The 14,242-nt window shown below is 58.7% G+C and overlaps 1 protein-coding gene across 1 annotated transcript in view; it reads left to right on the top strand.

The window, feature by feature from the left end:
* The window catches only part of ACAN (aggrecan), a 56,449-nt gene that overhangs the window by 35,378 nt on the left and 6,829 nt on the right, over nt 1-14,242 (top strand). The window contains exons 11-13 of the mRNA XM_084868998.1: nt 256-471; nt 1,334-4,861; nt 10,293-10,406. Coding sequence (XP_084725124.1) covers nt 256-471; nt 1,334-4,861; nt 10,293-10,406 — 3,858 coding nt within the window. The remainder of the gene's footprint in view (nt 1-255; nt 472-1,333; nt 4,862-10,292; nt 10,407-14,242) is intronic.

Raw genomic sequence — 14,242 nt, forward strand, 5'->3', positions numbered from 1 at the left:
AAGGTCCCAGGTTCGATTCCAGTCAAGGCCATGGACATTGGTTGCGGCCACATCCCCAGTAGGGGGTGTGCAAGAGGCAGCTGATCAATGATTCTCTCTCATCGATGTTTCTAACTCTCTTATCCCTCTCTCTTCCTCTCTGTAAAAAAATCAATAAAATATATATTTTTTTTAAAGAAGGGCCAGCAGGGGGTAAAATGGGGGAAGGGGAAGAAGCCTGGTAAAAAGGAAACCTCACCACCACATCCCCTCTAGGTGTCTCAGCTGCGCCCTCTCCAGGAGAAGATCGGGGTGGCACACCCACCCCACCCTCAGACCTGGAGGACTGGATCACCCCCCAAGTGGGGCCCGGCGTGGCCGCTGTCCCCTCTGGGGAGGAGACCACCGCCGTCCCAGACTTCACCGCGGAGCCAGAAAACCGCACGGGATGGGAGCCAGCCTACACCCCAGCGGGCACCTTGCCGCTGCCAGGTCGGTGGAATTACATGGCCCAACACTCCTCAAGTGCGTGGGCTGCCTCAAGGAGGCTGGGTTCCCGAGAATGATTCGCACACTCAGTGGAGCACACTCATTGGGTGGGGCTGGGCCCGCCCCCGACTCTGATTGGCTGGGGCTGGGGTCTGAGAATTAGCTTTTCTCTATCAAGCTGTCCCAGGACGCTGGTGCTTCTGGGGTCCAGGGACCACACTTTGAGAACCATGGGTTTAAATATATTTTTTAATTGATTTTTTTTTTACAGAGAGGAAGAGAGAGGGATAGAGAGTTAGAAACATCGATGAGAGAGAATCATCCATCAGCTGCCTCTTGCACACCCCCAACTGGGGTTGTGCCCGCAATCAAGGTACATGCCCTTGATGGGAATCGAACCCGGGACCCTTAAGTCCGTAAGCCGACACTCTATCCACTGAGCCAAACCGGTTTCGGCGAGAACCATGGGTTTAGATACGATGAGATGATGACGTGCAAGTACATGAGGGTGACCTTGATTGCCCTCCGTGAGAGCCAGGCCCCCACACCCGGTGGGTTGTATGGATGACACCCCCTAAAATCTCACAAAGTAGCCAAAACCGGTTTGGCTCAGTGGATAGAGCGTCAGCCTACGGACTGAAAGGTCCCGGGTTCGATTCCGGTCAAGGGCATGTGCCTTGGTTGTGGGCACATCCCTGGTAGGGGGTGTGCAAGAGGCAGCTGATCAATGATTCTCTCTCATCGATGTTTCTAACTCTCTATCCCGCTCTCCTCCTCTCTGTAAAAAATCAATAAAATATATTAAAAAACAAAATGGGCAGAGTTACTAAGTCCCCCCCTTGTCTTTCTTCCCCTCGTCCTCCAGGGGTCCCTCCCACGGGCACAGCCACAGAGGAGAGCACAGAAGGCCCTTCAGCCACAGAAGTGCCCTTGGCCTCGGAGGAGCCATCCCCCTCCGAAATGCCATCCCCCTCCCAGGAGCCATCCCCCGTGGAGACACTATCCCCCTCGGAGGAGCCGTTCCCCTCCCAGGAGCCGCTGTTCACACCTTCACCCCCGGTGCCCAGCGGCATGGAGGTGCCGGGCTCCGGGGAGCCGTCTGGGGCCCCGGAAGCCAGTGGCGACTTCTCAGCCAGTGGAGAAGCCTCCGGACACCCAGGAGCCACGGGGCAGCCCCCGGAAGACCTCGACTCCCGCGGTGTCACCTTGCCGGCGGGCTCGGGCCTGCCAGTGGGGAGTGGGCTGGCCTCGGGGGATGAAGATGGAGTCACGTGGTCCAACACGTCTCAAGTGGGCCGGCTGCCTCCCGGGGGCGAGGGTCTGGAAGGCTCTGCCTCCGGAGGAGAGGACCTGGGTGGACTTCCTTCTGGAGGTGAGACTCTTCCAGAAACTACTGCCTCTGGAGTAGAGGACCTCAGTGGACTTCCTTCTGGAGGTGAGAGTCATCTGGAGACATCTACCTCTGGTGTAGACCTGGGTGGACTTCCTTCTGGAGGTGAGACTTTTCCAGAAACTACTGCTTCTGGAGTAGAGGATCTTGGTGGACTTCCTTCTGGAGCTGAGACTCTTCCAGAAAGTTCTACCTCTGGAGGAGAGGACCTCAGTGGACTTCCTAGTGGAGGTGAGGGTCATCTGGAGTCATCTACCTCTGGTGTAGACCTGGGTGGACTTCCTTCTGGAGCTGAGACTCTTCCAGAAAGTTCTACCTCTGGAGTAGACCTGGGTGGACTTCCTTCTGGAGCTGAGACTCTTCCAGAAAGTTCTACCTCTGGAGGAGAGGACCTCAGTGGACTTCCTAGTGGAGGTGAGGGTCATCTGGAGACGTCTACCTCTGGTGTAGACCTGGGTGGACTTCCTTCTGGAGCTGAGACTCTTCCAGAAAGTTCTACCTCTGGAGTAGACCTGGGTGGACTTCCTTCTGGAGCTGAGACTTTTCCAGAAAGTTCTACCTCTGGAGTAGACCTGGGTGGATTTCCTTCTGGAGGTGAGACTCTTCCAGAAACTACTGCTTCTGGAGTAGAGGATCTTGGTGGACTTCCTTCTGGAGGTGAGACTCATCTGGAGACATCTACCTCTGGAGTAGACCTGAGTGGACTTCCTTCTGGAAGTGAGACTCTTCCAGAAAGTTCTACCTCTGGAGTAGACCTGAGTGGACTTCCTCCTGGAGGTGAGACTCTTCCAGAAGGTTCTGCCTCTGGAGGAGAGGACCTCAGTGGATTTCCTAGTGGAGGTGAGACTCATCTGGAATCGTCTACCTCTGGAGTAGACCTGGGCGGACTTCCGTCCGGAAGAGACGGCCTGGAGCCCTCCGCTTCCGGAGCAGGGGAGGACCTCGGCGGCCTTCCTTCTGGAGGAGAGGACCTCAGCGGGAGCGAAGGCTGGACGGGGTCCGCTTCCGGAGACCTGGACCTGGGCGGCCTACCTTCTGGAACCCTCGGGAGCGGGCAGGCCCCGGAAGCCAGCGGCCTTCCCTCGGGATCCGGCGGGGGGTATTCCGGCGTGGACCTCGGGAGCGGCCCCTCCTCGGGCGCCCCGGACGCCGGCGGGCTCCCGACCGTCTCCCTGGTGGACACCACGCTGGTGGAGGTGGTCACGGCCCCCACCGCGGGGGGCCAGGAAGGCCGGGGCACCATCGGCGTGAGCGGCGCCGGCGAGGTATCCGGGCTGCCCTCCGGCGAGCTGGACATCAGCGGGGGAGCGAGCGGCTTCCCGCCGGGAGCCGAGTTCAGCGGGCAGCCCTCGGGATCTCCGGACGTCAGCGGGGAAACCTCCGGATCCTTTGGGGTCAGTGGCCAGCCCTCCGGCTTCCCCGACATCAGCGGGGCGACATCTGGGCTCTTTGAGCTCAGCGGGCAGCCCTCGGGGTCTCCGGAGGAAGCATCTGGAATGACCGAGCTCAGCGGAGGCGCTTCCGGAGACCTCGGCAGCGGCCGCCCCTTTGGCGTCGTCGACCTGAGCGGGGAGCCATCCGGGGTCCCCGACCTCAGCGGGCAGCCGGCGGCGGCGGGGTGGCCGTGGTTCAGCGGGATCCCCGACGCGGGTTCCAGCGCGGCGAGCGGCAGCGGCGACGCCTCAGGGGTTACGTTCGTGGACGGCCCTCTGGTGGAGGTGACCCCGACCCCGTTTGGGGGAGCAGAGGAAGAAGGTTTGGGGTCGGTGGAGCTCAGCGGCCTCCCTTCGGGGGAGACGGGCCTCTCGGGCGCCTCGGGCACGGCGGACGCCAGCGGGCAGCCGTCCGGGGCCACGGACGCCAGCGGGTGGACGCCGGTGCCCCCGGACCTCAGCGGCCTGGCCAGCGGGGAAGCCTCGGGAGCCGAGGCGGGGAGCGGCGGCCTGCCCTCGGGAGCCTACGGCAGCGGCAGCAGCGGCTTCCCCACCGTCTCGCTGGTGGACAGGACTCTGGTGGAATCCGTCACCCGGCCTCCGACGGCCCAGGAGGCGGGAGAGGGGCCTTCGGGCATCCTGGAACTCAGCGGCGCCCATTCCGGAGACCACTCGGGACTGCCCGAGCTCGGCGGGCTGCCGTCCGGGCTGGGCGAGCCCTCGAGCGCCCCCTATTTCAGCGGGGACTTTTCTTCGGGCGCCCCGGAAATGAGCGGGGAGTCTTCGGCCACCGCGGCCATCCCCGGCGGGGGGGCCTCGGGGCTGCCCGACGTCACTCTGATCACGTCTGATTTCGTGGAGGCGGTCACCGCGCCGACGGTCTCCCAGGAACTGGGCCAGGGACCCCCTCTGACACACGCCCCCCAGATTTTTGAGGCCAGCGGAGACGCCTCCACATCGGGGGACCTCAGCGGAGCCACGCCTGGCTTCCCCGGGTCAGGGTTCGAAGCGTCATCGTCGGTCCCAGAATCCAGCAGCGAGACGCCTGCTTATACGGAGGCCGGGACGGGGGCATCTGCGGCTCCTGAGGCCAGCGGGGCGGCTCTGGGGACCCCCGACGTGGGTGAAACCACCCCCGCCGTCCACGAAGCGGACCTGGAGGGAGTCTCGGGCCTTGGTGTGAGCGGCAGTCCCTTCCCCTCCCAGGAAGGGCCCACAGAGGGCTCCACCCCGTCGGGGATGAGCCGAGAGCCGACCACGGCGTACGAGGCGGCCACGGAGACCTCGGGCTGGCCCCCGGCCGCTCCCCTGGCTTCCGGGGACGGGACGGAAATCAGCAGAGACCTTCCGTCCGGTCAGGCCTCGGGGCTGGGCGTTGTCATCGGCACCAGCGCCCCGGAGTTCGAATGGACCCAGCAGACCCAGCGCCCTGCAGAGGCGCACCTCGACACGGAGTCCTCCAGCCCCTGGCACTCGGGAGAAGAGGCCCAGACAGCCGTCTTCCCGACGGACGCTTTTTCCATCCCAACCTCGGCAGAAGGGACGGAAGGATCGGAGGCAACCACGACAGGTATGGCCGGCATCTTTTATCCCTTCCGATGTGCCTGGGCCATTCGGAGGGCAGCAGAGTAGGAGGCGGTGTCAATTCGAGGTTCTGAGCACGGCTCCCCCAGGGATGCGCTGTGCAGCCTCAGGCAAGTTTCTTGACCTCTCTGATCCTCACCCGTGACATGGGAATAGCACCAGGGGAGATTAAAGAGCACATAACTATATATATATAAAAACAAGCGCTGAGCATCAGAGTAGGCACCCAGGACACACTCATGGAGATTTAGTGATTGTGCCCTAGCCCAGTGGTCGGCAAACGCATTAGTCCACAGAGCCAAATATCAACAGCACAACGATTGACATTTCTTTGGAGAGCCGAAAACCGATTTCTGCGCATGGGCCACGAAGTTTCAAACACACACTGTATGTGCGCGCCCGTGGTGTTTTGTGGAAGAGCCACACGCAAGGGGCCAAAGAGCCGCAGGTGGCTCGAGACCCATCGTTTGCCAACTCCTGCCCTAGCCTGTTTGGTTCATTGGATAGAGCGTCGGCCTGCGGGCTGAAGGGTCCCAGGCTCCATTCTGGTCAAGGGCATGGACCTTGGTTGCGGGCTTGATCTCTCGCCCTGGTTGGAGCATGTGCAGAAGCAACCAATAGATGTGTGTCTCTCTCACATCGATGTTTCTCTCTCTTCCACTGTCTCTAAAAATCCATGAGGAAATATCCTTAGGTGAGGATGAACAACAGCGAAAGATTAGTGAATTTTTTTTATCTTTTTTTTAAATATATTTTATTGATTTTTTACAGAGAGGAAGGGAGAGGGATAGAGAGTTAGAAACATCGATGAGAGAGAAACATCGACCAGCTGCCTCTTGCACACCCCCTACAGGGGATGTGCCCGCAACCAATGTACATGCCCTTGACCGGAATCAAACCCGGGACCTTTCAATCCGCTCTACCACTGAGCCAAACCGGTTTCAGCAAGATTAGTGATTGTTATCATTAAGTTACATCTTGAGAATGTTTATGAGTGAACCTGATGACCTATTGTGGGCGCAGAGAGAAGGAATGATGTCTGGATCGAGCGTGTCTATACAGCTCAGACTACCTGGGGCTAGAAGTCACGTCTTCACCTAGGGCATCTGTTCTACGTGGCGGTTTAGGACAGTGGTCGGCAAACTGCGGCTCCTGGGCCCCTTGAATGTGGCTCTTCCACAAAATACCACGGCCTGGGCGAGTCTATGTTGAAGAAGTGGCGTCCGAAGAAGTTTCAGTTTAAAAAATGTGGCTCTCCAAAGAAATGTCAATCATTGTGTTTGAATTGTTTTTAGCTGGCTGTTGATAGCTGGCTCTGTGGACTAATGAGTTTGCCCACCACTGGTTAGGAGAGAAAAGTCAAGCTAAGTAATTAAACAAAGAAGCGGTTCATGCAGCCAATGGTGATTTGAGGAACGGAATGCGAAATGTGCTTGAATTGTTTTTTTCCTTTTTTAAGTATATTTTTATTGATGTCAGAGAGGAAGGAGAGGGAGAGAGAGAAACATCAATGACAGAGAATCATTGATTGGCTGCCTCATGCATGCCTCACACTGGGGATGGAGCCTGCAACCCGGGCATGTGCCCTTGACGGGAATCGAACCCAGGACCCGTCAGTCCTCAGTCCAATGCTCTATCCACTGAGCCACACCAGCTACGACATAGGCTTGAATTTTGAAGGTAAAATTTGAGACTTCCAAGAAATGCTGAATGAGGGTGTGTATTGGGGATAGCCAGTCATGCCCCATAGTCCCTGTGGGGACACTCGGAAGGGCTGTTGCCTGACTGGCAATCAGGGCCATTTGGGGCCAATAAGGGCCAGCCGGCCGGGGCAGAGAGGGGGCCACGGGAGGTTGGCCAGCTGCATGAGGTTGGCTATGGGAGCACACTAACCACCAGGGGGAAGCTCCTGCTTTGAGCATCTGCCCCTGGTGGTCAGTGCATATCATAGCAACCAGTCATCTGGTTGACTGGTTGTAATGGTTGCTTAGTCTTTTATATATATAGATATATATATTTTATAATTGATTCCAGAGAGGAAGAGAGAGGGGGGGGAAAGAATAAAGAAGAGAGAGATAGAAACATCAATGATGAGAGAGAATCATGGATCAGCTGCCTCCTGCACGCCCCCTCCTAGGGATGGATGGAGCCCACAACTTGGGCATGTGCTCTGACCAGGAATCAAACCGTGACCTCCTGGTTCATAGGTCAATGCTCAACGCCAGAGCCACACCAGTGGGCTCGAATCATGCCTTTTAAAAAGCCTTTCTCCCCAGACAGCTTTGTGAGTAGCTTGGTCACCTCGTCTGTTCCCTTACCCCTGGCGCACTGATGTTGGGGAGATAATGTGTCTGAGACGTAGCACCTGGCTCAGAGGGAATTCCTGAGAGATCTTGGGTCACCTCTCTCTCCTCTCTTCCTTCATGTAATCTGCACGTTGCCCTTGACGGGAATCGAACCCAGGACCTTTCTGTCCCCTCTCCCCCGGCCCCACCGCCGCCACCTTGTCTGGGGTCCCCCCCACTCTGTGCTCGCTCACAGCGGGGCTGGCCCCACTTCCTCTCATGGTTCCAGAAGATGAGCAATGTCTAAGGTGACCAGATCGTCCAGGAGTTGGCGGGACAGTCCTCATGGATTACTAACAATTTTTTTTTTTAAAGTCCCGATTTTTGGAAATATTGGAAACATTGGAAAGATTCTTTCCAAAAATCGGGACTTTTTAAAAAAAAAAAATTGTTAGAAACCAGGACTGTCCCGCCAACACCTGGACGATCTGGTCACCTTAGTAATGCCCTAGCTGCCCTTCACGGAAAGAGGTGGCCACGCCAGGCCAGGGTGGCCATAAAGACACCCCACCGGGGCCATCAGCCCTCTTCCTTCAGCCGGGGATGCTGATCACAGCCTCCCCGAACCCCCTACCCCACCCCGCAGACACCCACAGGCTGTCTGTGCTCCAGGACAGTTGCCCTTCCTTCACGCCTGACGTGTGAACCCAGGGCCCTGCAGAACAGAAGGCAAAACAAAACTGCTCCCTGAAACCTCAGGCCACATGGGATTGGGGGAATGGGGGGGCTGATAGAAGCCGCTGGAACACCTGGAAGCGACCTGACCGGGGCTTCTGTCCCCCCTGCCCTCTCCTCCGTGGTCTGGGCACCGGCCCCAGGGCTGACATCTGCCTCTTGCGCCCACAGGCCAGCCCCTGCCTAAGGTGACCAGACGTCCCGCTTTTGGCGGGACAGTCCCGATTTTTAACAATATGTTCCGCGTTGAAAATCGGGATTGTCCCACCAAAAGCGGGACATCTGGTCCCCTTACCCCTGCCCTCCCCCCACCCCGCCCCGCTCTGTACAACTGCTTTAGCGCCTCCATTTGCTTATTGCCCCCTCCTCACCCAGTGCTCCCCACCTCCCGCAATGACTCCGCTAGTGGACAGAGGAGAGCGGCCGCCCCCAGCTTCCGCCGGCCCACCAGCCTGACCTATTGCTGCTCCTGCTGCTGCTGGGAACCCAAGTGCATGCTGGGATTGCAGCCATGCATTTGGGTTTTGCTTGGGACAGTTCCGGACCCGGAACTGTCGGTGCCCCTAGTCGCCTAGTCCGCGGGGTGTGCACTCCGCCCGCCCCCGAGAGGAAGTGAAGAAGTTCCGGCAAGAGAAAGGCGCCTGCAGACCCAGCCCTCCTCCAGGCGCCACCCACGAGGCAACAGCGGGGAGAAGGGTCCGGAAGGAAATGCATCTGCCTTCTAATCGGAGGACTGGCTCTCGGGAGAGGCAAGAATTAATGCCTGCTCGCCTGGAGGCCCGCCCTTAGACATGTGGGATCCTGATAATTGTATGCGCACAGATTCACAGACCAAGGCTGAGCCACGTAGTGGAATCCCCCGTGAGCCCGAGGGACCCATTCACGGCAGACTTGCAGTGATCTCCTGGGAAGAGGAGGTCCCCGGTTCTATGCAATTTGTTCCCAGGAAAGACCGAGCAGGAGCCCCGGGAGTGCCAACATCAAGGTCCCCGGCTTCTCAGAAGGAGCCAGAAAGATGAGATTTAGGAGAAGATGGAGGGCCTACCTTGGCCAGTGGAGAAAAACTGCGTACGGCGTACGGATTCAAGTCCTGCAAAGAAGTCGGGTCAGAATGAACCGCTTGGACCGGAAGAACAGAGGGGAAGAGAGGGCCTGGGAAGGAGCGGGCTGATGGGGACCTGCCTGTGTCCCACGTGGCCACCTACTAAGTGCACATGGCCACCTACTAAGTGCCTCGCCGGCCGGCTTCACAAGCCAGGAGGAAGCCCCTCTGAAATTGTGAGTCACTGGAGCCCTTAAACACAAACAAGATTGTCTGGGACAGCGGTCGGCAAACTCATGGGTCCACAGAGCCAAATACCAACAGGACAACGATTGACATTTCTTTGGAGAGCCACGTTTTTTAAACTTCAACTTCTTCTAACGCCACTTCTTCACCATAGACAGGCCCAGGCCGTGGTATTTTGTGGAAGAGCCACACGCAAGGGGCCCGTGAGCCGCGGTTTGCCGACCACGGACCTGGGGGAAGGTTGAGCTGGGTTTTTGGCTCACCCCCCAAGCTTCATCTTCAGAAGATGCTCCAATATCTTACTTACGAAAGACAAGAGCGGTGTCTGCAGCCCACAGATGTCCGCGGCCCCCACGCACACATCCCATCCTGCCACGTTCTCGTGGGTTCTCACGCTGCAGACCTCTCACTCCAGCATCGCACGACCCTCCCTCCCTCCCCTGACCCACAACGACAGAGGAAGCAAAGGAAAAGGAAGACTTAGCCATGCTTCAAGAACTAGACTTCGGTGTCCTTGCTCAATGCCAGATCAGACCCCTGGCTTCTTTTTATTGATTTCTGAGAAGGGAGAAGGAGTGAGAGAGAAACATCAATGGTGAGAGCAAATCATGGACCGGCTGCCTCCTACACGCCGCCTACTGTGGATCGAGCCTGCAATCCAGGCGTGTGCCCTGACCGGGGATCGAACCGTGACCTCCTGGTTCCTAGGCCGGCGTTCAACCGCTGAGCCACGCCGGCCGGGCCCCACGGCTTCTTGAAAGAGTCTCAAGAGAAGACATCCGGGAGGTACTCGGCGCTCAGTCACCCCAAGCGGCATTTGGCTTTGGAAGTGCCGACTCTGCCAAATGCTTGGAAATTGGCTCCAGGCTCAGCTTGTCAATCAAGAATCACGTGCATCCAGGGGCCTCCTTGCTGGACCTTTGTCTCAGATTCCAGATGGCAGTGGCGGCGACAGCAGCAGCAGCAGCAGCAACGGTTCTCAGGAAACCCAGCCACCCCTCCCAGGGCTCAGGAGAGCCGCAGGGCCGGCCGCCGGGAGAGAGGCCACAGGGCTGGCGCGGCCGGCGTGGCCGGCGGGCGTCCTAACGGTGGCCCTTGGTTTCTTGCAGACATTGATGAGTGCCTCTCAAGCCCTTGTGTGAATGGAGCCACCTGCCTGGACGCCATCGACTCTTTCACATGCTTATGCCTTCCCAGCTACCGAGGGGACCTGTGTGAGATCGGTACGGCCGGCCGTCTCGGCTTCAGCTAATGTCGCTAATCGCTGCACTTCCCGTCCTCCTCCTCCTCCTCCTCCTCCCTCACCCTCCCCTGCTAACCCACAGGCTCCGGGCCCTGGCCAGGACCCCCCGCGGTCCATCCAGAGAGCTGGTGCGGGAGCCACAGCGAGAAGCCCACCCCGACTCACCCCCACTCTTTCTGTTCCCATCCCACCTCCGGGGCAGCTGCTGATAACGCAGGAAAGATATGCGAGGCAGGCCAGCCTGCACTTTGTTTTGTTTTTTATATATTTTATTGATTTTTTTACGGAGAGGAAGGTAGAGAGGAAGAGTGAGTTAGAAACATCGATGAGAGAGAGACATCCATCAGCTGCCTCCTGCACACCCCCTACTGCGGATGTGCCCGCAACCAAGGTACAGGCCCTTGACCGGAATTGAACCCAGGACCTTTCAGTCCGCAGGCCGATGCTCTATCCACTGAGCCAAACTGGTTTCGGCGAGCCTGTACTTTGGAATGTGGGGCTCTAGGTGGCCTTTATTTTAATATATTTTTATTGATTTCAGAGAGGAAGAGAGAGGGAGAGAGAGAAACATCAACGGTGAGAGAGACTCATGGATCAGCTGCCTCCTGCATGCCCCACACTGGGGATCAAGCCCACAACCTGGGCATGTGCCCTCACTGGGAATCGAACCGTGACCTCCTGGTTCCTAGGTCCACGCTCAAACACTGAGCCACGCTGGCTGGGCTCCGGGAAACCTTTAAAACACTAACTTTAACTTATTCCTAGCTGATCTGGCTCAGTGGATAGAGCATCAGCCTGCGTGCGGACTGAAGGGTTCCTGGTTCCATCCCAGTCAAGGGCACATGCCCGGGTTGCAGGCTCCATCCCCAGTAGGGGGCGTGCAGGAGGCAGCCGGTCCATGATTCTCTCTCATCATGGATGTTTCTCTCCCTCTCCCTTCCTCTCTGAAAGCAACAAAAACATGTTTTAAATAAATGCTAAATCAGTAACACGCTAACCTCTCACGGACGATGCCATGGTCAAGGCCGCTGCACGCCTCACGCTAAGCGGACGGAGCCCGTTCCGCGCGCTGCCCTTGAAGGAAGCCGTGGGCGGGAGTAACGGATTCTCGCTCAGATTGACAGCCAGGGGTCTTCCTCGCGTGGGCATGCGCCTGAGCCTGTGTCTGCTGCCTTGTGGCCCTTGGGACCTCGGGGGGGCCTCACAGGCCGAGCTGCCTTCCTCTTTGCCTGCCTGAGAGCTCCCGCGTCACCCACATGCCCCGGTGATGCCTGAGCTGCTGTCACTCTCTCCTCTTCACCATGGTAACCGATGCCATGACGATGCCACTCGGACCCACACTTCCTCCCTCCCTCCCCTGCACCAGGCAGAGGGCTGGCTAGGGAGAACAGAGCCTTGGTGCGAGGGGCGAGGGCTGAGGTTCAGCTCTTGGGCCTCGCCTGACCCTCTGCTTCTGTGGCCAGGCTGAGTGCCAGGCCAAGCTCCCCCCGTCCCTCACCAGGGCCCCCCTATCCTGGCTCTCAGGGCCATCCCGGCTCAGCTTTGGGGGAGATGAGAATGATGGTTGCTAGCAGCAATGGCCCATTGAGAACTGGAATTGTTCATGGGCTTAAAACCATTTTCTTTTCATGTATGTTTATGGATTTCAGAGAGGGAGAGAGAAGCATCCATGATGAGAGAGAATCACGGATCGGCTGCCTCCTGCACGCCCCTTCCTGGGGAATCGAGCCTGCAACTCAGGCACGTGCCCTTGACCGGGAATCGAACCCCAACTTCCTGGTTCATTAGGTTGGCACTAACCACTGAGCAACACCGGCTGTGCGAAAGTCACGTTTAATGCACGCTCAGGCTGGACATGCCAGAAACCTGCAGAGAGCAGCGGGAGTTCCTGGGCAGTCTGCCTTGGGCGCTGGGCAGTGTGGGAGGCAGTAGGATCACATGTTTCCTCGGAGGCATTGCCAAGGTCGGGGGAGCGTAAGGGGTCTGCCAGGAAAGGCCCGAGTCTCTCCCCGCAGCCTCCCATCCTCCCCTTTCCCCCCCAGAGTGCCCAAGACATCGGTGCATGGGGTCCCGGCTGGGGATGGGGGAAGGGAGGTATACGGGTTTTCTCCACAGGATGCCAACCTATTTGTCATCGGAGAGAAGGATCTGGAAGGTCCCTACGGACCACAGCTCTCGGGGGCCAGGCAGGGAGAGGGGGTGTCCTGTGGGCGTGGAGGCGGGGCCCTCACAGGCCATTGGATGGAGCCAGAGCCGCCTGGCTGGGCCCCGGGTGCGGGCACCCAGCTAAGCGGGTCGGCGTTCCCTGTCCCGTTCCATCCTGAGCCCACACCACCCCCAGGCCCTCATGCCTGGGCTCCGGTCCCCCTGCTTCTCCCACTCCCAGCCCCCCTGGAATGCTGGGGCTGCTTCCTTATCTCCCCCTCTTCTCTCCTCTCCCCCCACTCCCCACCCCCGGCCTCCATCCTGCATACATGGCCCTGCCTCTCCTGGGCAGCTGCTTGCACCAGCCGGGCCCTCAGACACTGACGTGGCCCGAGTGGACCCCACAGCCCCTCCTGGGGTGACGACCTGAATGCTACACCAGCTCTGAGGCCCCCCAGCCTTCTTTCCAGACCTTGGGGGGACGGGCATTGGCTGAGGGGAACAGACCGGGTTCCTCTGACCACCCCCACACCTTGCTGCTCTGCCTCTTCTCAGCCTGCTGGCCCCCCCCTCTCTCCTCCGCTCTTCCCACCGGCCACGCCTGCACCCGCCCTCCTGAGTCCCCGTCCCCTCGGAACTGGTCCTCTCTCTCCCGGGGGCTGCCCGGGGCCCTGGGGCTCCTTCAACTGGGGGACCCCTGGCGAAAGGGAAGACAGAGTCTGGGAATTCCCTCTGCCCAGCGCTGTGCCCGAAAATGTGCAAATGGGTTTTGGGGTGTGTTTTTTTTAATTGGTTTTTTACAGAGAGGAAGGGAGAGGGATAAAGAGTTAGAAACATCGATGAGAGAGAGACATCCATCAGCTGCCTCCTGCACACCCCCCACTGGGGATGTGCCTGCAACCCAGGTACATGCCCTTGACCAGAATCGAACCCGGGACCTTTCAGTCCGCAGACCGACCGGCTCTACCGCTGAGCCAAACTGGTTTCGGCTGTTTTTGTTTTTTTGTTTTTGTTTTTTATTATTGGTTTTTACAGAGAGGAAAAGAGAGGGACAGAGAGTCAGAAACATTGATGCGAGAGAAACATGGATCAGCTGCCTCCTGCACACCCCCTACTGGGGATGTGCCCGCAACCCAGGTACATGCCCTTGACCGGAATCAAACCTGGGACCCTTCAGTCCGCAGGCTGTTGCTCTATCCACTGAGCCACACCGGTTTTGGCATGCAATGTTTAACAACGGGCTCTCACGGGCAGCATCCGCCATTGTCCGAGGGAGGACACTCCCACCCAGGCCCGTTGAAGGCGGCCGCTGGGATGTGGCCGGAGACAGAGTTGGGGAGACACAGGCAGCATGGCTCTCCCATCCCTGAGAGCCGGAGAGCCAGCGTCAGCGCACCCCATCCTCTCCCTCTCTCCGCCTGTCCGTCCCCCGGGCTGACCCCGGAGCTCAGGAGCTCAGAGCCGGTGACCCACAGAGCTTTTCCCCGCCTCTCACCTGCCCCCCAGAGAGAACATCAAAAGCCAGGACCCTGCCCTGACCAGTGTGGCTCAGTGGATAGGGCATCGGCCTGTGGACTTAAGGGTCCCAGGTTCGATTCCGGTCAAGGGCATGTACCTTGGTTGCGGGCACATCCCCAGTAGGGAGTGTGCAGGAGGCAGCTGATAGATGTT

Source organism: Pipistrellus hanaki (genome assembly GCF_964339955.1).
Source record: "Pipistrellus hanaki genome assembly, chromosome: 21".
NCBI lineage: Eukaryota > Metazoa > Chordata > Mammalia > Chiroptera > Vespertilionidae > Pipistrellus > Pipistrellus hanaki.